General features: G+C 38.1%; 1 protein-coding gene across 1 annotated transcript; it reads right to left on the reverse strand.

Annotated features, from left to right (window-relative positions):
- Nucleotides 1–1,315: 1,315 nt before the first annotated feature.
- On the reverse strand, nucleotides 1,316–26,636 carry LOC140232310 (uncharacterized). Its single transcript, XM_072312440.1, has 8 exons — nucleotides 26,606–26,636; nucleotides 22,507–23,724; nucleotides 20,991–21,425; nucleotides 17,180–17,253; nucleotides 15,049–16,069; nucleotides 14,470–14,675; nucleotides 3,829–3,910; nucleotides 1,316–2,574 (listed from the first exon to the last, which is right to left on the reverse strand). Exons 1-8 carry the CDS (start codon nucleotides 26,634–26,636, stop codon nucleotides 1,316–1,318), a joined length of 4,326 nt encoding a protein of 1,441 aa, XP_072168541.1.
- Nucleotides 26,637–27,197: the final 561 nt, after the last annotated feature.

Genomic DNA, 27,197 nt, shown 5'->3' on the forward strand with positions numbered 1-27,197 from the left:
CGTTATCATGATACATTTGTATTCTAAAATATTCCAAATCTCTGGCAGTGAATACTGGGTGAATACAGAAGCTATACAATGGCACAGGAACAGACTTATTGATGAAATTAGAATTTATTTGGCAGATAAAAAATTGTATACCACAAAAGCAAGTCTGTGATATAAACTATGTATTTGCATCTTGTAGACAAAATGAGAGTAGCCCTATTGCAAATTAGACTAAATGTTTATTAGACAAATAGGCATGTGGGCCAACTGGCAATTTTACTAATTGACATAATAGGACAAAATGAGAATAGATCTATTGTCTATTAGGCTGAGTGAAATACATGTGTAAACCGATCGGGGAGCAGACCATGTAAGAATTAGACAACAAGCCAACAAGCCATGAACAATAATGTCTATGGAGTACCAGACCTCCAACTTTACTGACTGAAAATAGGGATGAGTTGGCTTACAAGTAGGAAAGAAAGAGCAGTCTTCATACAAGTGTGTAGTAAAATTAACAAGAAAAATAGGAAACTCCTATTGAAACAAGAGTTGGGAATGGTAAAAAAATAAGATTCTTTCCTCCAAATTCAGAATGGTTGGGAGGTCTGCATAGACCACATGAAAAATAAACTAAATAGAATTTGGACAAATTGACGATTGACCAAATTGTAATACTGTAAAAGTGGATATTTTCGCGGGACTAATTTTTCGCGCTAGGCCGGGACAGAAGAGTTTCGCGTGTTTTTAATTCCGCGGAATCAAGACATCACGCACAGGAACGTATGGCAAGCAAAAATATTCGTGTGTTTTTATTTTCGCGCTAGTTTCTGGTTGCGCGAAATGCGCGAAAATTTCAACACCGCGAAAATTTCCACTTTTACAGTAGATGGAATGGGGGGAAATAAAACACAGGTAGATGAAATGGCAATTAGATCATCCAGTCATTAGACAAAAGGACAAATAGCCAAAATGTGCATCAGACCAAGTGAGGATTAGACAAAACGGGCACTATACAAAATTGATGGTAGACCAATTTAGTTTAGCTGCAGTGGTATTAGATAACTGGAAAGTATACCACCTGATATTAAACCCAGTAACAATAAAACCTTTCTTGGTCATTTGGTATTATTGCACAACTAAGAAAAAATGGACAGGAAGAGGGAGAGACAGACTGATATCTACAATGTCATTCAGCCCATTATCAATCCAATCAGTCCTAATGGGAACGATCTCTTCATAATACATTTTCTTCATCTATATAAGATGGCACAATCAATTTTTCTTTTCAAACTAAGACAACAAATAGTGCATTAAAAATGATACCCTATTTAGCTGCTTTAATAACCTTGTTATCACCCTTCCTACAAGTCTGTTTCTTTGCACTTCGAAGGGCTTTGCTGTGACTTGGATCTTTCAAACTTGTCTGTCTGCTCCTATGTTTTCTCAGAGCCCTCTTGTATTCTGGTAATATAGTGTGGTGGTGACTACTGTTAATACTTGGAGCAGTGTGAACATTTGTATGTTCTTTGAGGGCATCATTCTTACTGCGAGTCTGCCTACAAACTCCCTGGGTGTGGCAATTATTGATGTGCTGGGAAAGATTGGTCTCTAAAGTCTTGCTGTAGCGTTTACACTTCCCTGAGGCACTGTTGGTATGGTGGCGCTCATGCACCTTCAACTGAAACTTTCGCCTAAAGGCCTTGTTGCAATATGAACATGAGAATGGCTTTTCTCCTGTGTGTATACGAGCATGACGCTGCAAGTCACTCAAAAGGTTGAATGCTGACTGGCACTGTTCACACTTGAAGAGCTTAATTCCAGCATGGATCAATTGATGCCGCTGTAAGTGTGAACTCTGCCTAAACTTCTGCCCGCATATCTTGCATTCATACTTCTTGATGTCAGAGTGTATCTCTTGATGGGATTTAAGGTGACTGCGTTGTTTAAACCTTGCTGGGCAGGTCGGGCACACATAGGGGCGAGCATCTGTGTGAGCGCTTAACTCATGTTGCTTCAAGTTACTTTTGATGGAAAATGCTTTATTACAAGTCCTGCAGACAAAAGGCTTCTCACCAGTATGCAATCTCTTGTGTACATTCAGGTTACCCATTCTCTTGAAACCTTTCTTGCAGTACAAGCAATAGTACAGGGTCTCATCAAATTCTGCAATGTTTGAAGAATCCCACACAAGGTGATTCTTTGTATCTTTTGATTCACTTTCTTCATCACTCTCTTCCATTTTACCTCTTGGCAAAACAATGCTATCGACACATAGGTGTGCATCAGAATTTCCAGTGTACTCTTCTCCACATTTCACACACATCATTGTATGAACTGGCTCTCCATCTCTATTCCCTGGAATGACACTTTCCCCTGCCTCCGTCTCTAAATTAACCCCACCTTTTGCACAGTGCTCGTCATACTTCCCTCTGTTCCTATCAGCAACATAATCAATGTGGAGAGATGGCTGATGGAGTGCCTTGGTATGTTTAGCTAGCATTAGGGCGCTGGGAAACAAATGCCCACAGTGGCTGCACAGGTAGAAAGTCACATCTATTGGAGTTTCCTTGGCCACATCTCCTTCTATGAGTGGGGGATAATGAGAGACAGAAGAAGCAATGGATAATTCTACTATCACAGAAATGGTTGAAGTCTGTGTAAGTATTACTTTATTTGATTGTCAAAGGACTGTCCAATACATGTCAAATGTTGACACAGCCAGACAGTAAAATTTATTGATTCAAATATAAATAATGTCCAACTTTTTAAAGGGTTTTTGAAATATGAACTTGTAAGCACATAACTGCATTTCTAATGTCTTGGTTATTGTTAACTGCAAAAACTGAATGCTATCTATTTTCAAATTTCGTTGATAAAATGCAGAATTTAGCTTTGCAAAATATGCCTTCTGTGGGGATTTGTGATTTTATATGCATTTTATCAAATTAATATCATTCACACTGGTTGGCAATCATTCTACTTCAGCAGCCAGGGGGTGGCAAACAGTGTTATGAGGATTAACAATTCTGTTTCTGAATCAGATGTTGTCACCTCCTCTTCCTGACGAGACTGATCAGATGTATACTTACGATTTAGAAATGAATTTTATCCCTCTTGACATCTCCTGTCACACCCTAGACACTGATGAAGAGTGTAACATTAACTTGTGCTAATCATTCACGCTCTTTTGGATGGGGAAGTGTTTCATTGTTGCCTGTTGCAGCTTCAGCATTTCATATTCAATAACTTTAGATTTTAAACTTCATTGAAAATCAGTGTTATTACCTCCGCCAAGGGAGGAGGTTATGTTTTCATTACCGTTTGTTTGTTTGTCTGTGTGCAAAATAACTCAAAAAGTAATAACAGATTTGGATGAAACTTACAGGAAAGGTTGAGAATGACACAAGTAACAAATGATTAAATTTTGGTAGTGATCCGAGAATTTTTTTTGGAATTCATGAAGGACTTTTGATATTTTGACAGGTAGGGTAAATGAACTTGGGAGTTCAAGCTAGTTTCTGCTAGGGCAAGGCGCGCCGCGCAGCTGAGGGTTTATGACGTAACAAAGGCTTCTATATTGGGAAATCGGGCGAATTTTTAGAATGTATACCTATGGGTGGAAATCACTGATCTCTATGGAAGAGCCCAAAGAGCTTTTCCCCAGTGATGGAGAGGAGAAAAATCTCTTTGAGAGATCATCATTGGAAAGTAGCTGCTTGGCAGAGGTCTGCGCTCTCAAAGTGCTTTTCTAGTCTTGCTCATAGTTTTGGTGTGAAGAACATATACCACGAGTTATGAAAAATAAAATGATAGCACTGCTTTTCACAAGTCTTTTACCTGTTTTTCTGTTTTCTTCCATCTTCCATCTGTCGGAAGTTTGAGTGTGAATCTTGGAATAAATGCCTGCAACATCATCATCCTGTGTACATCGAGTGTAGTAGAAGAAAGAAAATGAAAATTGCCAGGCAGGCAATTTAAACCACAAAGCATGTCATGAAGCATTTTGGTTGGATTTTTTTTTTTTTCTGACAAACTTGCTCTCAGCCAATGAGATGCAAGGATTTTCATAGTTTATAACAGTTTGTCAGGAAAAATATGTCACAAAACACTTTATGAAATGCCCTCAGTACAACTACTTTCACAACACAAAGTGATGATAATGAATGATATGAAATGGAATCTAACGCATCTGTAATAATTTCTCATTACATAAAGTGGAGATGTTTGAGTAAATAAATAATGATTTACATTGATAATAATACAATACATTCTGCTCTACATTTTTCAAATGTCAGAAAAAAAAAACACAGTGCTCTCCCATTATGACGAAATCCTCTGGACCGGAAGTTTTCTTTTGTTACATTTAACTTTTGTTAGAACCCAACAACACAGAAGAATGATATACAACAGTGACTGTACAAATTGATTAGGGCCTACTCATCATACCCTAAGACGCAATGTTAAATGCGGTGCTATCTCATCAATTTCATTAAAATTTTGTTAATTCTTTTTTCATTTATTAGTGGAAAAATGAGCAAAGAAAATGGGATTCCATCAGGATTCAAAACTGAGACCTCAGGATGCTAGCCCGGTGCTCTAACGACTGAGCTATAGAAAGCCCTAGTTCAGTGTTTGTTCCAGGAACCCTAAATTCTCAATGCTCAGATGGTCAGAAGCTATAGCAGTGTTTGTGTGTAACACACACGCACACACTTAAACCTGGCATAAACCCGAAGGATAATTCAACTTGGGGATAAATGCGAGGGATCACTGAAGTGATGCAGCTCTTTGAGTATGTAACAAACGCAAACAGAAGGAAACCGACCAGAAATGAATGTAATTTATTTCTTTCATTTGACAGAGAGCATACAAGTAATTAAAAAACTTGTTTGTACTTTAAACGCTTTGTTCGGAAATGCATGTATGAAAAGTGATGGCATAAGATTCAGTTACAGTTTGTTATTCCAAAGGTTCGTTATTCTGAAGGTTTATGATTCCAATTGCTCATTTTTGCAGGTTTGCTATTCCCAAGATTCATATACCGAGTTTGTAATTTCGAAAATGAAATATGTTCTGTTATTCTGGAGGACTGTTGATCCAAATATGAAGGACCATTATTCCGCAGGTTCGCTAATCTGCCAATGAAAAAAAATGTTTGTTATTCCAAAGCTTCATATTTCTTAAAATGAAATAAAGTTTTGTTATTCTGAAGGTTCGTAATTCTGGAAATGAAATGAGGTTATTATTCTAGAGGTTTGTAAATCCAAAAACTAACTAAGGTTTGTAATTGCAAAGGGTTTTTGGTCCTCACCTTTTTTCTCTCTTTTTTTCCACTTTGAGATTAAAAAATGATATTTCATTTTCAGACTATAAAACCTTATTTCAATATCTGATTGACGAACCTTCAGAGTAACAAGCCTGTCAGAATAATGCCACAAACATTTGTAATATGGAACCCTATTTCATTTTTGGATTGCAGAACATCTTAAATGCAATTTGTGTGTTTCGGAATAACAAACCTTTGGAAAACAAACCTTATTTCAATTCCAGATCAATGAACCATCAGAATAACGAACATCACCCTAGGATTACACATGTATTTTTTTGTCGCTCCTTGTTTCACTTCATTATGAACCAATCAGAGTTCAAAATGGATGATTTCTGTTTCAACCTTTTGAAGTCTAAAGCATTCAGCCATCCAGAGACGATCTCTAAATGTTTGTTCTACTACACCATTTGCATTGTTTTATAATAGAGCACTTTTTTAAATTCATCAATGGTATTTAAAAATGGCTTTGTTATAAGAACTTTGTTATAACTGTGCTGGTTGTAAGCGAATTCTGTGCCATAGACTTTAATGATGATAATTTTGGTACCTGAATGTTTATCTAGGTACTTCATTGTAAAGAAATTTCATCATAACCGTTTTCGTTATAATGGGAGTGCACTGCAGTAGTTTGACTCACATGGTAAAACACTTGTATTTTTCAAATGAAAGAAATTGGATTACTACTTTGATGTTATTAGGTGATCCGAGTATCCTCTCGGATCACCTATTGTATCTGTACGGATTCTTTCTTTCTTTCTTTCTTTCTTTCTTTATTTCTGGACAAAAGTTGTGCAGAGGTTAGCTCAGAAAGTGCAATGCCTATCAATGTCAAACTTATACCATATATGTATCATGTCCCAAAGACGACAGATCTAATAAAATCATAGTGATCAGTCGACCGTGACGTCACTATGACGTCATTATATGAAAACACATTCTCATTCATATCTCATTAATGGAATGGAATTTTTCAATGAAATTTACGTCACATATAGTTCAAATTAAGTTTAATCTACTCATGTTTTCAAAATTCATCCATACCCTTAAAACGTGCGCGTACGCGCGCGTTGAAATATTTGTATGCTCCAATCGAGCTCAAAAATTTTTTGCACACGTTTCAGACCATTTAGAGCATTTTTTGAAAAATTGAAAAAATCGGACGGACGCGTACGCGCGCGCGCATATACGCACGCACAGCTCATATGCAATAACAATTTCACGTTTTTTCACTTTGATCGGATGTCTGAAATGTCAAGGAATATTTCTACCAAGTTTCAAGTCAATCCGACTCAAAATGACGTCATACGGGCCCGTCAAAGTTGAAATTCCGCGCGCGCGTCAATGGCGATATACAGTACAACAATGCCAAAAAACCGCCAATTTTAAATCCGATTTTACTCGTCAGGATGGACGGTGACCCCCAATTTTCTTTACATATTCTGAAAGCTGATGAGTTGTACATGTCATTTCATGGGTTGGCAATGCTGGAAAAATGATTAAAATATATCAAATTTCTTAATAAAGTTAAAAAAGTAAATTTTCAAAATGACGTCATCAAATTTCAAGTTTACTCGAGCGTATCTCACTTATCCTTAGTCAATTTTCACCCAGATTTCAGTATGCTGTAGCTTATTTAATACTCTATCAGTTATGTAATAACACAATTTTGATTGAATGACAGCATGACCTCATAAAAATGAATTGAAAGTAACCTTGTCGAATTTGACCAGTTTACGTGTTATCTCTATGGGAGTGCAGTTTTTCTGGAAATGAAAATTGACATGACTGTCTTTTTCGAGCACTAGCTCACTTATGCTTCGGTGAATTTCTCCCAGATTTTAATATGTTGTAGCTGAGACTTTGGGCTATCGTCAATGTGCATTTTGTTTTTTCATACGATGTCGGGATCACGTCAATAAACGTGGTTGAAATTAAAGCTTGTATTCGTTGTATTGAAATATTTCTTTCTTTCTGCAACTTTCTTTGCAATAACTCAAGAAAAACATACCCTATCAACACCATATTTTGTACATGCTTAGTTCATGTCACGTTCATTATTTCATAAAATAACAACTACTTGATCAGATGCCATCTTGGTTATGTAAAGTAGGGTCAAAGGTCATACATGTTTCATCCTGTATCTTGGTGAATACATCTCCTATCTTTCCCATATTTTGCACACGTAAAGACCATGTGACAAGGATCATATCACAAAATAACCACTTTTTGCTCAGATGACATCTTGTCTTTGCAAAGTAGGGTCAAAGGTCATATGTACTTCTTTCTTTATCGTCATTATGACGTGTTATCTCTATGGGAGGGAATTTTTCTAGATGTGGAAATTGACATGATTGTCTTTATCGAGCACTAGCCCACTCACCCTTGGATGAATTTCTCCCAGATTTTAATATGTTGTAGCTGAGACTTTGCGCTATCGTAATGTGTCCTCCGTTTTTTCATACGACGTCAAAAGCACGTCGAAAAACTCGGCTTAAGTAATCAAAGCTTAGCTTCATTAGGTGATCCGAGTATCCTCTCGGATCACCTATTGTATCTGTACGGATTCTTAGGTGATCCGAGTATCCTCTCGGATCACCTTCTGTATCTGTACTGATTCTTTGTTCTTCATATTTTTATTCTTCTTTATTTCTGGGCAAAATTTGTGCAGCGGTTAGCTCAGAAAGTGCATTACCTTTCAATGTCAAACTTATACCATATATGTATGATGTCCCAAAGACGACAGATCAAGTAAAATCATAGTGATCAGTCGACCGTGACGTCACTATGACGTCATTATATGAAAACACATTTTCAATCATATCTCATTAATAGAATAGAATTCTTCAATGAAATTTACGTCACATACATTTCAAATTATGCGCATTTTACTCATATTCTCAAAATTCATATTTTCTCTTAAAACGTGCGCGTACGCGCGCGTTGAAATATTTGTATGCTCAAATCGAGCTCAAATTTTTTTTGCACACGTTTCAGACCATTTGGAGCATTTTTTGAAAAATTGAAAAAATTGGACGGACGCGTACGCGCGCGCACATATTCGCGCACACAGCTCATATGCAACGGAAATTTCCCGTTCTTTTACACTTATCGGATGCCTAAAATGTCAAGGAATATTTCTACCAAGTTTCAAGTCAATCCAACTCAATATGACGTCATACGGGCCCGTCAAAGTTAAAATTCCGCGCGCGCGTCAATGGCGATATACACTGCAACGATGCCAAAAAAACGCTAATTTTAAATCCGATTTTACTCGTCAGGATGGACGGTAACCCCCCATTTTCTTTACATATTCTGAAAGCTGATGAGTTGGACATGTTATTTCATGGGTTGGCGATGCTGGCAAAATGATTAAAAGATATCAAATTTCTTAATAAAATAAAAAAAGTAAATTTTCAAAATGACGTCATCAAATTTCAAGTTCACTTGAGCGTATCTCACTTATCCTTTGCCAATTTACACCCAGATTTCAGTATGTTGTAGCGTTTTAAATGATCTTTCATTAATATAATAACAACATTTTGATTGGATGACGGCATCACCTCGTAAAAATGGATTGAATGTAATATTGTCAAATTTGACCAGTTTACGTGTTATCTCTATGGGAGAGCAGTTTTTCTGGCAGTGAAAATTGACATGACTCTCTTTTTCGAGCACTAGCTCACTTATGCTTCGGTGAATTTCTCCCAGATTTTAGTATGTTGTAGCTGAGACTTTGGGCTATCGTGTTTGTGCCCTCCATTTTTTCATATGACGTCGGCATCACGTCGAAAAACTTGGTTGAAAGTGGCACGATGCTTCGATGCAGCGTCATTTTGCTTAATACACAGGGCCTATGGAGAATGAAATAGGTCATTGCGTAGCGCATCCGACTCGTAATCCTAAGGTCCCTGGTTCGAGGCCCACCCCCTGCCAATATTTTTTTAAATTTTTTAAACACTTTTTTTCTTCTTTTTCTTTAGTTAATCTTTATCTCCCTTTCCTTACTTTATCTTTTTCTGATTTATGCTTCTCCTTCAAATTTCTATAAAATAAAAAAATTTTTTCTTTATTTTTCTTTCTTTCTACTACTTTTTGTGCAATAGATGAACAACAACAATGGCTACCAAACCCATATTTTGCACATGTTTAGTACATGTCACGTACATTATTTCATAAAATAACAACTACTTGATCGGACACCATCTTGGGTATGTAAATTAGGGTCAAAGGTCATAAATGTTTCATCCTGTATCTTGGTGAATACATGTCCTATCTTTCCCATATTTTGCACACGCAAAAACCATGTTACAAGAATCATTTCATAAAATAATCACTTTTTGCTTAGACGCCATCTTGGGTGTGCAAAGTGAGGTCAAAGGTCAAATATACTTCATTCTGTATATCCGTTAGTGTATACGGAATTCGGTACCAAAGATGGCAGGTCTCACTCCCTTTTCTAAATGAGAATCCAAACATCACACGGCCAATGTCCCGTCAACACAAATGAAACCTGTATGGTCCTGAATATTTGGATCAGGACTCAAATCACTGATTTCAGAAAAGATCGGATCACCTAATTTGTCAGTGTTGACAAATTCCGAGTCTAGTGTTAAACTTCCCGTTGTCACAAAAAGTTCTTTCTCCTCAAATGTTGTGTAGACGTTAGCTCAGAAAGTCCTCTTCCTATCAATGTCAAACTTATACCGTACATGTATCATGTCCCAAGGACGACAGATCTAATAAAATCATAGTGATTAGTCGACCGTGACGTCACTATGACGTCATCATATGAAAACACATTCACATTCATATCTCAATAATGGAATAGAATTTTTCAATGAAATTTACGTCACATATATTTCAAGTTATGCGCATTCTACTCATATTCTCAAAATTCATATTTTCTCTTAAAACGTGCGCGTACGCGCGCGTTGAAATATTTGTATGCTCAAATCGAGCTCAAATTTTTCTTGCACACGTTTCAGACCATTTGGAGCATTTTTTGAAAAATTGAAAAAATTGGACGGACGCGTACGCGCGCGCACATATACGCACGCACAGCTCATATGCAATAGAAATTTCCCTTTTTTTCACACGGATCGGATGTCTGAAATGTCAAGGAATATTTCTACCAAGTTTTAAGCCAATCCAACTCAATATGACGTCACACGGGCCCGTCAAAGTTGAAATTCCGCGCGCGCGTCAATGGCGATATACAGTGCAACAATGCCAAAAAACTGCCAATTTTAAATCCGATTTTACTCGTCAGGATGGACGGTGACCCCCCATTTTCTTTACATATTCTGAAAGCTGATGAGTTTTACATGTCATTTCATGGGTTGGCAATGCTGGAAAAATGATAAGAATATATCAAATTTCTTAATAAAGTAAAAAAAGTAAATTTTCAAAATGACGTCATCAAATTTCAAGTTCATTCAAACATATCTCACTTATTCTTTAGTTGATTTTCGTCCAAATTTCAATATGTTGTAGCTTATTCAATGGTCTTTCAGATATATAATAACAACAATTTGATTGGATGACGGCATCACCTCGTAAAAAGGGATTAAAAGTAACATTGTTAAATTTGACCAGTTTACGTGTTATCTCTATGAGAGTGCAGTTTTTCTGGAAATGAAAACTGACATGACTATCTTTATCGAGCACTAGCTCACTTATGCTTCGGTGAATTTCTCCCATATTTTAGTATGTTGTAGCTGAGACTTTGGGCTATCGTTACTGTGCCCTTCGTTTTTTCATACGGAGTCGGCATCATGCCCAAAAACTTGGTTGAAATTAAAGCTTATCTTCCATGTATTTTCATATTCCTTTCTTTCTGCAACTTTCTTTGCAATAACTCAAGAAAAACAAGCTCTATCAGCCCAATATTTTGCACATGTTTAGTTTATGTCACGTACATTATTTCATAAAATAACAACTACTTGATCAGACACCATCTTGGGTATGTAAATTAGGGTCAAAGGTCATAATGTTTCAACCTGTATCTTGGTGAATACATGTCCTATCTTTCCCATATTTTGCACACGCAAAGACCTTGTTACAAGAACCATTTCACAAAATAACCACTTTTTGCTCAGATGCCATCTTGGCTGTGCAAAGTTGGGTCAATGGTCAAATATACTTCATTCTGTATCTTCGTTATAGTGTATACCGAATTTGGTACCAAAGATGGCAGACCTGACTCTCTTTTCTAAATGAGAATCCAAATATCACACGGCCAATGTCTCTAAACACAGATGAAACCTATATGGTCATGCCTATTGCGATCAGGACTCGAATCATTGATTAAAAAAAATCGGATCACCTAATTTGTCAGTCTTGACAAATTCCAAGTCTAGTTGATATTGGACTCTGTACCTTTCACTCATCTGATTTGTGTTATGGATACAAATAAGCATGGGGTAAAATCAGGATTGTTCTCTGTTTCAAAATTAAAGTAATTGTCAGCCCAAGTGCTGTATAAGACATTTTTTTTTTCTTAAAAAAAAAAAATCAATATTTAGATCTCTAAGTGTAACACTACTTTGGCCAAAGCTCACCTAATGTGACTTCCATTGGTGACTGTGCATCACAAAATGAACAAAAAGTCGCACCCTTTGATTTTACGCGAGGACTAAAAAAAAAGGGTGAAATGGGTCAACCAAGTCAATCGTGAGTTTTTCCTATTTTCTGAAAGAGCTTTCCTTCTTTACATTATTATTAAGTATGGGATCATAACATGAAAGGGAAAGTGTGTTTTCAGCAGTTTTTCTACAACCCATTTTTGGGGGGAGAATAGAATACACAGGTATGTCTTAGAGTCCCCTTTTCATTTCTTGAAATACTTTACACACTCTTCAATTTCAAGTCCAATAACTTTTGAAAGAATAACTCCACTGCTTGAAAGTTGGCATTAATCCTGGACAAAATGTGATAATAGAACATGCCTAATTTCAGCTTAATCTGATAATCCCTTCATTAATGTTGCTCAGGTGGTTTACTTCCTGTGTTTTGTCCCTTTCATTGCACAGCTAGCACGGCTTGGTAGAGATTAAGCACTTGAATAGACCCTGTACTTCAGAGCCTTTTTCTTTCTAGTATTTAGATAGGTTAGGGGAGTCCATTTGCATTGTGTTATACATCATTTTAACCCTAAAAAGATTGGGCTATTTTGATGCCTCGTAGGACTGGGGGGGGTTCATTGGGCCCCCCTAAGATCTTGGCTGTTGACCGCGTGATAGCAAGGAAAATTTGCACGCACGTCACCAACAAGGTAATCTACAAAACTGAATAGGTAATTATTTCACAAGTATTCAAATTTATTTTTAATGAATTAATTATGCTAATTTATGCATGAATTTAAAAAAATGGCTGTAAATATGTAAAATTAAAGGTCCAAAACTGCTGATTTTTGGTTTAGGTACTCTGTGTAGGATTCTTATTGAATGTACATAAAAAAAAACAGCGGTATCAAATTTTTTTCTTATGTATTTTATTGTTTTTAAAATTTATGTATTTCATTGTTTTCGACTTATGCTTGAGGTTTCACCTGTCCTGATGTCGCAGCACTTGGCGTGTTCTGTATGCAGACCTCTCTTCTCTCTTTATTCTTCTTTCCTCTTCCTTCCTGTCTTTGTTCCTCATAGACTTGTATAGTCACCGTCTTCTCTCTTCTCGGTACTGTCTCGCGTGGTATATGTGTGTGGGTAACTGAATGTCTGTACGAGTGTGTCGTCCTTCTTATATTTTCCCGGTACACCAGTTCAATGAACACCGTCTGGGCATTAGCATTGATACTTATTTCCTATTATTGTCGAAGCCAGCGTATAGCTATATTTTTACAAACGACTTAAGTAATCTATATTTAATATAAATGCTGTAAGAAAATAATAAAACAAACTTGAATAATATACTGCTTACTCATCAATTATCTAGGGATCCACGTCCTACAAGCTTAGCTTTTTTGTGGATCGCTATTTTCCAAAATTGAAGTTATTTTCTGAAAGCTCGCGAAGTATACATGTATACGCATCGTTCCTTCTGATTATTGTACATATGTTGATGTATATAATTTATTTCGTATATTACATGAACCTTTTGTAAAAGTGTAGACAATATCATTTTATGATATGTATACTTTGCATTACGTTTTGATTTTCTTTGATTGGAAATAAACTATGATTGAACTTGAACTTGACTTTTTGTTTTTTATTGTTTTTTCGATGAAAATCATCAGCGACACTATTTTAATCATAAACAACATGAAATAAATTGATTTTGATCAGTAAAAGTAAAAATAATGATACATTTATGAATTTTAGTCAGAAACAGAATTTGCATTGGATTTGTACATGAAATCACGTTTTTGAGCAATTTCGGGTCTGACATGCACTTACAAAATATTGCACAACTTCAGAACCACGTACCCGGGCATCGTGACTTTGGTCTCAAAAGTTGCGAAAGAAAAAAGTCATAGAACGTTGCGGCGTGAGATGTTTACGTTCCAGATTTATCACGAAAAATGTCGGGGGGGGGGGCCCAAAAAGCCCCCCCCCCCCCAGTCTTTTAAGGGTTAAAGCTTAGAGTCTGCTCTTTAAGAATCTGCACTTGACTAAAAATCCATACCTAGCGACTTTTTGTTTGTTTTGTGATGCAGGGTCACATTTATGCAGGGTTTATGCATGCTCTAACCCTTGAGATTGAATGTGTTAGCATTGGCAGAAGCAAATCTAACTACAATGTCTTGTTGATTGAAAGACAGGGTGTAAAGGTAAATATCTACACGTATATGACAACATCAACCTGTTAAAGACAGACTGACTTTCCCATAACATGCATATCCCATTTACCCCAGCCCAAGAATACTCGGAGCTAGTCTCCAACAGGTTCAAATTAAACCAATGTACCAATACAATACAGTGGACTCCCATTATAACAAAGTCCTCAGGATCGGCAGTTTTCTTTCGTTACATACATCGAAATTTTGTTATAACCAAACAAATAAACAACAAAAATCATAGAGCCAATAATTTTGCGACCTGGAGTTTTATTCATTGTAACCAGAAGTTCGTTATAACCATGTTTGTTATAATGGGAGTGCCTGTACTTTATTGCTAGCATGCATGGTGTAACATTCAAATAGCACGTACCATAATAATGGAAGGAGAAATGCTACCACTCTCCCCTGAATGTGAAACCGAAGCTGCTCTGCCACCAATGCCTGTATCTCCTTCACCACCACCACTGGTATCTCCATCAGGATCTGGATCCATGACTGAGCGAGTTGACATACATTCTGATGATCCACATGGAACTGCAACAGGGAGGCCTCTTTCTTCAGCAGCAGTGGCATCATCTTTGAAGGAGGCAAAGAACAGAAAATCTGTAACTTGCATACATCTATATACTCCACTGGTTAACATTTCTGTATAACTCTTCATACCAGTTTTTCAATGTCAATGAATTTATTTCAGTGACATAATCACTGTGACTGGTTTTTGTTTTGTTTTGTTTTGTTTTGGCTTTTTAGCTTTTTAGCTTTGTCTGAGACACTTTTCTAGATATAGACCCTATTCATGTTCACCTTGTATATCATGCTACTTACAGTATGCATTTTATATGCATTATATCCAAAACATAAACAAAACAAATAAAATAAGGCATAACCCACTCTATTGTCAAAAAGGGTAGACAATAGGGTGACAGGGAAATATCTTAATCTGCAGTACCTGAAACAGCTCCTGTAATGCTACGGGCAGTCAGTAGTGCTGGTAGTCTTCCAGAGACACCACAATGTGACAGACTATGTGCATCTAGCTCCTTCCTGGTGTGAAATTTCCTGGGGCAGAAGCTACATACAAACTGCTTGCCATGAACCTGCCTCTCATGGATTGCTACAGCTGATTTTCTCCTAAAAGTCTTCTTGCAGATGTTGCAGGAAAAGGGTTTCTCATTGCAGTGGATCCTTAGATGACGCTTGAGGTCATGCCTCATGAAGAATGCCGAAGGGCAATGAGGGCAGGGGAATCTCTTCAGTCCACTATGGGTTGCTTCATGTCGAATCAAGTAGGACTTGCGGAGGAAGGAGAGTCCACACTGGGAGCAGTGGTAGGGGCGCTCATCACGGTGGATCAGCTCATGCTGGCGGAGTTGGCGCCTCTCCTTGAAAGCTTTGGAGCATACCACGCAGGGAAAAGGGCGCTCACTGGTGTGCTTCAGCTCATGGCGCTTCAGTGCTGCCTTCCTAACAAATGTTTGTGAGCACACATTGCATGTGAATGACCTAAGCCCATGAGCTGTCATCTGGTGTCTCTGTAGAGCTTGATTACTTGGGAAGACATTACAGCACTGGTCACACCCGACATCACCTTTGCTGCATAGTTCTTGGTGCTTTGTAAATGAGTACTGCTCCATGAAGAATTTGTGACATGCTTTGCACTGATAAGACTTCTCATTATGAGCCCTGATCATGTGCTGTTGTAGGAGAGATGTCCACCTGAAGGATCTGTGACACTGGTCACATTCAAGTCTCTTGCTCTTGGGTGGCTCTAGACCATGACACTTATGCATATGCCGTTGCAAAAGCCTATGTTTCACAAACATCTTCTTGCAGATGCTGCATGACAGTTTTTCATTACTCTTTGTTTCTACTCTCCTGGAGTTGTGTGGCTTACGGGTACTCTTTTGATTTTCAAACTGCACTTTCTTCCATCTTGTTTGTGTCACTGCAGAAAATCTTCCTTCAATTTTCTATTAGAAAATACAAATCATAATAAAATAAAACCAAAATTGGATATTATAGTGTACATAATTAATAGACAAGAGACCCATGGGTCTCGTACTCACCCAAGTATCGCAAGTTCATCCTCCACACATTCTTGCAGACTACTACTTGTTTTTAAAGAGACTCACTTAAATCTATATCATCTTCACTGGCTGCTCACAATTCTACCAGCATCACATCAACAAGTACTCCCTTTCTTTCTTATTTACACAGCACATGAGCACATGGCTTAATTTCTACTTTCTTCTTCCACAGCCCTCTTTTTCTTTTTTTTCCTTCTCTGTCTGAGGTTAAGTACAATTGTAATGCAATGTACAATGTATTTTTCCTAAATGTACAAAAGGTTGTCTTTTTTTTTTTGTCTGTGGTACATCAATGGCTAAATTGATTATGGTATCAAAGCTATTTACCTTAAAACATATTCTGCTCCGTATTGCATGTTGCACTATCATAACTACTTAACCTACTGAATAGATGGTTTTTGTCCAACCAAAGGCTGCAATAATATGAAGAGTTTGTTTGCAAAAACCGATAAGTCCATTTTTGAAGATTTTGAAGTATGGTATCTGTCATAAAGTACAAAATAATACCTTTTAAATGATATATTGGTCACTACATACAAAGGTACATTTTTGAAGTTATGGTCAAAGGAAGCAAATAATTTCTTATTATTCTCTTTATTTTTCTTGACCTTTAATCGCAAATATCTCCATTTGGCAAATATGGACTTATCGTTTTTTGCAAACAAACTCTTCATATGTGAATTCAATTGTAATAAAATCAATGAGGGAAAAATAATGTTGTAAACTGCCTGTAGTTAAGCAATACATTTGCAGTGAAATCAAAATTCTTTGCAAGCAATATGTAGTAGTGTACATCAACTATCAAACTGTAGTACTAATGAATCACTTATGATATGTACCTGTTCAGCATTTGAGCAAATGAGGAAATGCATACGTCATAAACTAGATCATACTTAGTGACTAAGAATATAATCCATGCATCAACAGTTTGCTTTCGTCATCCATAGGACTGAACAGGAGGTTAAAAAACTACAATTGATCTCATGAACTTACCTCTTTGCCAGATTGATTTGAAAGGTTTTTACTGTAAGGCAGATGTTCTGGTTTTGTCATAATCTGACTGCTTTCTGTGAAGATAAAACAATTCATACACTTGCAAGCATCAACATTAGCAAGAATGAGGTGAAATGGCTCTTAATCATTTTAATTAACTTCTTTAAAGGGAGCAGAAGTATGCACAGTATCACTGTTTGCAAAGACAGGTTACATAGTTGAGGAGGTATTGCAATCATTCACAGCTTTCCCACTGATTTGCACGGACAACATTTTTTGTCCTTGGCCAACAACTTTGCTACTAGAACCCCATACCAGCTGCCATTATCGGGTCCTTGCAATACTGCAATTTCTTATGTTGTGAGTTAATCCTTGTTATTCAATTTTGAAAACAAAACCACATTTTCAGATGAAAATATGGCTCATGACTGAAAAAAAAAACATTTAAGATAGCATTGTTTGTTTCTCTCATCACACTAGACAATAAGTGTATGATTTAACGCCTCACTCACTGAGGCATGCCTCTAGTAAAAGGCCTGGTCCCACTGGCCGATGGACACAAAACGTATGCAGAAAGGACACAGCGGACGAGCAAAATTTCGGGGATTAGTCCAGGCGCAGCGACCCAGAAAAAATGACTTTGTTCAACCCACCCCGCAGAAAAGGTTTGACTGCATGGGGTGGTCGGTTGGACCCTCTGGAACACCCCTAGGTAGTATGTGATATCAAATTGTGGTATCAATGAAATCTTACAGGCCATTTTAGTTGCGACATGACCATATTCTTTGAGGAAGCGTCTGCGCACACTAAGACTACTACACGTACCACTAGCACTGCTACAGGCGCCAATGCCAGTGGTGCGTGTTATAGTCTTAGCGTACAAAGACTCTTTCAGCGACAAACATCGGTTTTTGCCTGCAAACTAACTTTTCACGCTAAGCTGGGGTCGGTGTAGTGTAGTTTCCAGGCGTTTTTATTTCGTCTTTATTTCTCCGAGTTGAAGCAAGCCAAGTGAGAGTGCATACCCAGCGATTGTGATGCCCAAACCGTTTTTTGTGGCAATCATTGAGCATGCACCCTCACTCGGCTTAGCGCAATACAGCGGGCCTCTGCACAATACACAAGCTGTAACTCAGAGAAATAAAGGCGAAATAAAAACAGCTAGAAATTAAGACTAGGGTCGGTAACGCTTGTCTATTGGGGCACTGAAAATGACAAAATTATCACAGTTTTTGCATTTATTTCACGAAGGATTCATCGAAACGCCTTAAAACTACATGTATACATGTGCATGTTGCTAGAGATGTCAGCAATACAATGGGATACAGTGTAAGGTATAATATTGTGCATGGTTACCATGGTAACCGGATGCCTACAGGTGATTGGTAACTTCCAAAAATATCTGGAATTTAGACAGGTTTGTTTCTTTTGCCTTTCGTGCACATCACTCATTGTAGATCAGCTCTACACTGTAAAATTATTCTGGATAAAAAGGGAAAAGACGCCCAAGATTTTTCCCTCATTCTCTCCTTAGCATTAATTCATTACTGCACGTTTTGAATAAAATTTACATATCATGATATTTAATTTTATTCTATATATATATATACATATATATTTTTTTACAATAGTTAACGAACACAAAAGTACGCTTAATTCTTTGATGGATAATCCAGCGCACGTGTATATTCCTTCTTTAGAAAGGAATTTATCGGTATTCTTGAATAAACTCCCTTTAAGAACATAAACAATCAATTGCTTTCCTCTGCTCTTTTCCGGGATTGTTTTGAATAACCATCGCTCTGTAAATACTCGAAAGAGCTACTATAGAATATTGGCTTTGCTTTCTGTATTCATCTTATTTTTAAGGGAAATTTGTGTCCATACATTATTAAAAACTATATACATTTGCCTATGCTTTGAAGTCAAATTTGTGTTGAAAGTACGACGGATGCAACTTTTTCATGCAATTTACTATTCGAAAATGATATCTTTCTTTCAATGGCCGTTTATTATGCCTTTGCTTACAAATTTTGCTGTAACTTGAGAATGCTTCAAAATATTCTTCACATATACCTGATGTCGTACACTTTATGCAGAAGGAAGGACATGCTTATTGAGCTTTTTGAAATTATGGGCTTTAGTTTTCGAGTTATTGACAACTAAATTCTGATTGGATAATACTGGTTGCCATGGCAACAGGGAAAACTTTTTAAACTAAAATCAATAAAAAATTGTGATTTTTTTTTCATTGCAGCTATAAGATTTAAAAAAAAAAAAACGTTTGCAGCAATAGGAGGCATTTTGGGGGTTACCAGTCACCTTTAGGCATCCGGTTACCATGGTAACCATGCACAATATTATAACTTACAATGAATCCCACTGTATTGATGACATCTCTAGCAACATATACATATATAGTTTTATGCAGTTTTGATGAATTCTTCATGAAATAAATGCAAAAACTGTGTGAGTTTGTCGTTTTCAGTGCCCCAAATAGCGACAAGCGTTTACCGACCCTAGTCTTAATTTCTAGCCGTTTTTTCGTCTTTATTTCTCTGAGTTGCAGCTTGTGTATTATGCAGAAGCCCGCTGTATATATTGCGCTAAGTGGAGTGAGAGCACACACCCAGTGATTGCGATTCGGTTGTCACAATCACCGGGTATGCGCTCTTACTCGGCTTGCTTGAACTCTTGAAATAAAGACGAAATAAAAACGGCTAGAAACTACACTACACTGAACCCAGCTTGGCTTGAGAAGTTAGTTTGCAGGCAAAACCCTTGTTTTTCGAAGAAAAAGTATATGCGCGCTAAGACTACTACACGCAGCACTGGCACTGGCGCCTGTAGCAGTGCTAGTGGTGAGTGTAATAGTCTTGGCGTGCGCAGACTCTTTTACGTTTGTTTCAACAAATCATGATGAAAAGTGGCCAGTAAAATTCTACTGACACCACAATTTGGAACCATATACTACCTGGGGATGTTCATAGAGGTCCCATCTACCACCTTGTCTGGTCAAACCTTTTCTGCGGGGTGGGTTGAACGAACTCCTTAATTAAGCCTCTTACAGGAATTAGCGCCTTGACTAGATGGCTCCATCCGCTTTCATTCGCTCCAGAAATTGACAAAATTGGCGAAAACAGAACGGAAAAAGAACGGACGTGGGTAGTATGTAACGGTGATGTGAAACGGATGTTCATCGGAAGCCTGGCGGATGAAAGCGGACGGAAGTGGATGACAGCTACGAAGGGGTTACCGGAAATAATTGCGAAACGGACGCATAGCAAAAAGAGCGGATGCAGAGCGGATGAAGCGGATGCATCACGTACGCCTAACAGAAACAAACGCTTTGTCCGTTCTGAATACTTTATATACAAATGCATACGCTTACATCCTTTCTATTTCCGTGCTATTAACGATGTATAGACGTTCCATGTACCATATCTTTCCTCCCTCTTTCCGTTTTGAGCTGCAGCGGATGTGAGCTGCGAGGATGCCCAGAGGATGTAGAGAGGATACAGTGGACATTTAAAGGGATGATAACGGACATACGTTTGTTGCTCATATGTCGCGGATTTACATCGTACACGGCGGAAAGTTCATCCGTTCTAAAAGTTTTAAGCAGCTTAAAACTTCTTGCGCGGATGAAATCACAGTGGACGGATGCTCGATGGATAGAGCGTATGAAACACGTATGCGATGACTACACAGCGGATGCGTAGCGTTTTCCAACGGATGGCAAGATTTTTTAAACGTTTTGCATCCTATTGGCATCCGTAAGTGCAGTGGGACCGGGCCTTTAGGTTCTTACCTTCATGCGCCTGCAGGTGCTCCTTCAGTGCTACAAGGGAAGGGAACGAGGACCCACACTCTCTGCAGTCATGTGACAACACCTTGGCATGCTGTTTCTCATGTGTAGCCAGTGACTGCATGTCCACAAAGCTCTTGCTACATCTCTGACAGGTAAAAGGCTTCATGTGGATTTGGAGGTGTGTCTTTGCTGCCTGTTTTCGTGCAAAGCCCCGCCCACAGAGAGGGCACTGGTATGGCTTCTCACCAGTATGTATCCGAGTATGGCGCTTGAGATCACTCATAGTGTTGAAGGCAGATGTACACGAAAGGCAGGGGAAGAGCCTCTGGGAGGTATGGGTGAGGGCATGCCGCTGCATGTGCTGCTTTTGACGGAATTGACGCCCACAGGTTTCACATCGATGTGGCTTGTCTCCTAGGTGAATTGCCATGTGTCCTTTTTCAGAACAGAGCAAGAGAGTATATCATGCACTTTACAGTTACTTCACAATATTGTTACACACAGTTTGTGATGACTCTACCTGACACATACCGATAAAAAACTTCAAATCCTCATTGACACCTGCACAAGCTAGTATGATACGATACATCCTAAGTAATCCTCTATTCTGTCTTTATGTTCAAAACCCCATGGCATCACAATATCAACCATACTATTGTGTTTTCATGCCATTAAAAAAATGGAGATTTTTTGTGCTCCATTTCTTTCTTTCTTGTTTTTTATGTGTCTTATTGTGTGTGGGGGGAATGCACCCTACAAGCACTGCTTTTTAGCATTCCTCCCAATTTCCAACATTTTCAAATACTTACAATATTTTGTAAACTTATCCTTTATTTTGTATTATGATGAAATCTATGTATCTAACTTCTGTAATATATTTGTTTCTGTTGGAAATGAAAAAATAAATAAATGAATGAAAATGAATTGTGTTTGAGTTTACAAAAATCACTGGAAAGACAACCCTGCAGATAAAGAAACCATTATCCAAACCAAAATCATTATTTGTATTATAGTACTGATATTGGTGTAAAGTATATCATGCTGGAAATAAAAGGATGACACTTGAAACAATGCATATCATTACTCATTAAAAGTACCAACAATATTTTTCAAGCACTACCAGAAGTCTGATATGTTAATGGTTCACCTGTCATTTAAGAATGCAACCCCAAATATACATAGGTCTCTTTATATTTTCAAATGAATTCTTCCTTTAATTGAAATAGTACTGCAGTACCAATATTCCAGTGAATATCATATAGCAAGAGTGGAAATAAGTTGGACATTCTGATTTCGCAAAGAGAAAGAGATAAAGATCTATAAATGTACAATGTACATAGTATTCTCCATTTAAACAAGTGGACAATATACTGTATTATGACAGTGGCAAACTGACAATGCAGTAAAAGCTATTGTATTAAAGCATCTTATAAGAAATTACTTGCAAGTGACATACTATTTAACATTGTTCAATGCTTGATAGTAGGCATATCATAAATGCAACATAAGTTTTTACCTGTAAGATGACTTTTCTGCTTGAAGGATTTTTTGCAGTGTTGACAGGTGAAAGGCCTGCTCTCTGTGTGAGCACTTCGCTCATGATCTTTCAAATGTCCCTTCAGCTTGAATGCTTTGTTGCACATGGTACAAGCAAATGGTCTAGAATCTGTATGAGAGTATATCTCGTGTTGCCTAAGATTAGATTTAAGTGTAAATGTCTTCCCACATTTCTCACATGCAAAAGATCCTTGTCTTGCTTGCTTTGCACCTTTAGCACACTGTCCTGTGACATGGGACACTTGTGGAGTGCTTTCCCCTTGATGCGCACTTAGTGGTATTGCTGGTGTTGTTGTAACTCTCTGTTGAGGCAAGGGAACTAGACTTGCTGCAGACTGAGCTGGTTTCATTGCTTTGGGTATTGTAGTTCCAGCATAGATGTGTTGTGCTGACTGTTTGTGACCTTTGTGTATGATCTGTTGCGATACTTCTTTGGTATCACTGGTAAGCTGGGTACCATGTGAGAATGTTTGTGTACCAGTAACTATATTAGCCATCAGTCCTTGTACTTGTTGGTGTGTGTCAGCTAAGTTGTGCTCCTCACACTCACAGCCCGACTGCCAGTCACACTGTGTCATACAGGAAACTGTGTTATTGCTCTGAGGTACCACATCATTGATGCTTTCTTCACCCCTCATGGTGCCAGATGATGCACAAGTGTTTCTCCTCATCACTTGAGATGTTGCAACGTTGATGACTTCTTGCTTTTCATCTCCTAAATCTCCCTGGTTGCTTTCTGATATTGGATGGTTGAGATTAGTTCCTATGCACTGGGGCTGCAATGAAGTTTCTCGATTAACAGTGAATGGGTTCAACTTGTAGTACGAGTCTTTCTGCATGGATGCAAAGGTATCATCATTGCCCTGCATTGGAGAATATCTGCATAGACGCTGAAGTGGTGAGGACCCTAGTCTCGCTGTAGGAGCCACTGTTTCAAGCTGCGTAAATGTTGCTTCAATGGCAGACTGTTTTTTGCTGAATGGGTGTCGATCTACCACATTATGCTCTACAAGATGGTGGACAGGCACCTGGGAAAGCAAGCTCTGTCCAGTATGCAGCACAGTGCCCATGCAGAATGGTGTAAATTCATAGCCCTGATGAGTGGTACTGTGCTGGGAGAGTAGGAGGGCAGACGGGAATTGAGCTCCGCACATACTGCATAGGAAGAGGTTACCAGCTGTTGACATTTAAGAAAGACAAATTTTATCCATGGGATGTGTTTGGCTCTTACAGGGATATATATGACACTGTTTTGTTTTGGTTTTTTTTCCATTTTTTATGTCATAGGAGAATTCAGGCAAATAATTTATTAGAAAGCTTCAATTTCTTGATGATTTCACACATATGTGACCCTGGCATCACAAAACACACAAAAAGTTGCCAGACATGGATTTTTAGTTAAGAGTAGACTCTGAAAGAGCAGACTCTAAGCTTTAAAATGATGTTTATCTCAATTCAAATGGACTATCCTAACCTATCTAAATATTGGAAAGAAAGGACACACTCTGGAAAGTGTGAACTGAGAAAACAGCCTCTGAAGTACAGGCTGACCAGGGTGTACCGGGGTATTCAAGCGCTCAATCTGTACCAAGCTATACCAGCTGAGGGATGAATTAAACAAAAAACATGATGTTGACCACCGGAGCAACAATGACGGGACTATCAAGCTAAAATTGAGCATGCGTCCTTAGCACATTCTGTCCATGGTTTATATAAACTTTCAATGCAGTAGCATCATTCTCCCCAAAGTTATGGGAGTTGAAAGTGAAGTGTATGGACTCGGTTTTTGAGAAATGGGAATAGGGTTCTACGAGAAACAACTAATCACACTACTCCACCAAAAAGTGCTCGAGAAAAACTGCTGAAAACACAAGTTCCTGTTTATTGTTTTATGATCCCAAGCATGAATATAATATAGAAAGAGACTTGCTGTTTAAGAAAATACGAAAAACTCAAGATTGGTTAGGTTGACCCATTTCACCTATTTTCAGTCCTCACACAAAATCACTGTGTGCGGCTTTTTGTTCATTTTGTGGTGCACGGTCACATAAATGTAAAAGTAGGATTAGGAAACTATTGTTTACTGACTTTATCCGACTTTTTGTGAACAGATTGCTTATAATGTTTGCATGCATGCATAGCTTTCCCCATATGAATGGTCATTATATTCAAGAGAAAACTATAGATTATATTTGTCACCTGTAGGCACAGCTCAAGAAAACACAGCCTAAAGATAATTCCCCAGCAGATGAGTGTGACAGGAACATAAGTATCTAAATTATGAACAGATCAGAACTGCAGTATGTAATTGGGCAACATTACAAACAAGACTTGCATTTTTTCCTCTCTCTCTCTCTCTCTTCTTTTTTCAATATGACATTGGTTTTCAACTTGATTGCTGCATGCAATTACAAAATCATGGTTAGTAATTTTGAGTCATTATGAAACAGACGTTTATGGTTATCCTATATTCACATCAGTCAATTTCTCACACAACACTCTCACTGTGCAATAGAAAAGTTTTGTGTCAATGTGTATGCCAACAAACAATAAGGGCTCTGGCTGAACAACAACAAAAAAAAAGGGGGGGGGGGCAATGAGGATCTTTTTCAATCTTTTCCTATTTTTTTTTTTTAATTTAATCATGAGTAAAATGTAGGGGCAAGGGGACTTCACTACCCCTCCCCCCTTTTCACACACCTGCATAGTACTTCAGGTGGTTCTGAAACCATGCTTCCTGGGAAATTTTGATGCTAATCTTGCTGATTTTGTTGCATTATGCTGTCAGTGCCAAGTGTTATAGAATTGGTCTTAACCCGTTGAGGATGAGTCCCGAGTATACTCGGGCGAGAGTCTATGGGAAATGCGTGTTGTAGCAAAATCAAACCGTCCTCAACGGGTTAACCTTGACTTCTTAACCTTAGGACTTCATGAATAACAAATTATGCTACTTTTGCTCAAGTTTTTCACCCACTGAGGACAGAGTTCAGGACAACGAAAAATATTAGTGTCCATAAATTATAGACTAGACTCTAGACAAGACCATATCATAAGTAGATCTACTGTAAATGTGGAAATTTTCTCAGTGTTGCAATTTTTGTGCATTTCGCTCAACCAGAAACTAGATCTAGCGTGAAAAAAGTGAATATTTTTTTGCATTCCATGTTTCTATAAATTTCTATTCAATTCTGTGACAGAATATAGCGAAAATACCCACTTGTACAGTACCTAAATAAGCTAGGCCTAGGCCTACTCTCAAAAATATCGTCTCATTTTTAATGATGAATTAAAAAAAAAAAATTCTCTATTTTCGATTGGCATAAGTAGAACTCTAGCCCTATCCCGGGCTAGCCCCTTTTATATAGTTATAAACTTATATAGATTCTATAGATCGATCTAACTGCGTTACATTTTTTTTTTTTTTTCAAACTTGGTAAACCACATTTTCGTCATTTAATTTGCTGTATTCTGAGGCATACTCGTGAATGCATACGGCGGTGGGGCCGATTTCCAGAGCATGGCATCTTTCGTCCTCCCTTTCTCCCGTTTTTTCTTTGGTCTTCTACTTTTTATTCTCGGAAGGACTCCCTAATGTCCCTTGACTAATTTAATGGCCAATTTAACCATAAATACAACCCTACCTAACCCTAAACCCTAACCCTAACCTAACCTTGCTTGCTAACGCACGGGTGCACGCGCACTGCGGTGGGGCTTATTTCACGATTTTGCCTATTCTGATATAATGGCATGCAACTAATGCCAATATGTAGCTATAGAATGGGTCTAGAGCTAATCATCTTTACAAGACAATTAGACTAGACACCAATAGTGCAACATGCCGTGTGATAATGGTCTCAGCAGCAGCTAGACCTAGAAGACAGAGCCATCCGACGTCGCGACGTCGGTTAAATAATTGATCCCACGCGCATGTCTACCGGTGGGACTACAATAGGGGAAGACAAAGGCTAGCTTCGCTATTTTCCAAACACGACTCAATTTTACAAAGATTACCCTCAATTCACCTCATAGTTTTTATGACAACCAGTATTTAAACTTACCAATGTCCATTTCCATACACTGTGATTTCATAGATGTGAATTGACTAGTTGAGGAGTGATTACTGAATCATTTTTCTCGCGCTTCTCGGACGACGAGAATCCTCGAACATAGTCTGGTGTCCAGACTCTTTTGCCCGAAGTCTAAAATGAGTCTATCCCTAAAAATGCGCCCTTATAATATAAATAGGGATGCGACGACGAAATCGCACCTTCAGTTCAGTGCGCCTTCGAAAATTTCACCTGAACCTGCTCCAGTGGCGGATCCAGAGAGAGAGAGAGAGAGGGGGGGGGGGGGTCGCAACCGGCGCACGCCCCCTTTATTTTTCGTTAAAAAAAGGAAAAAAAAAAAAAAAGAAGAAATGAAACCCGGAAGTGGCACCAGAAATATTAGTTGCGCCCCCCCCCCCTTTACAGAATTCCTGGATCCGCCCCTGTGCTCCTATATTCGACGTTAGAGAGGGTCAATATTCTGTAAAGCAAAACAGTACAGACAGATACTAAAAACTTTCATCGGCTGGGGATGATGGATAATTAAATGACTGAGCTTCAACCATATATAAGAATAAGTACAGACAGAGTGTCTGGAAGCCAG

Source organism: Diadema setosum, chromosome 8 (genome assembly GCF_964275005.1).
Source record: "Diadema setosum chromosome 8, eeDiaSeto1, whole genome shotgun sequence".
Lineage (NCBI taxonomy): Eukaryota > Metazoa > Echinodermata > Echinoidea > Diadematoida > Diadematidae > Diadema > Diadema setosum.

Coding starts and splice junctions, on each gene's coding strand:
- LOC140232310 (XM_072312440.1), bottom strand. CDS start 26,636: ATGAAATCACAGTGTATGGAAATGGACATTG. Junction 21,426..22,506: donor GCAGAAAAGTCATCTTACAG/GTAAAAACTTAT, acceptor GTTCTGAAAAAG/GACACATGGCAATTCACCTA. Junction 16,070..17,179: donor CAAATCAATCTGGCAAAGAG/GTAAGTTCATGA, acceptor ATTTTCTAATAG/AAAATTGAAGGAAGATTTTC.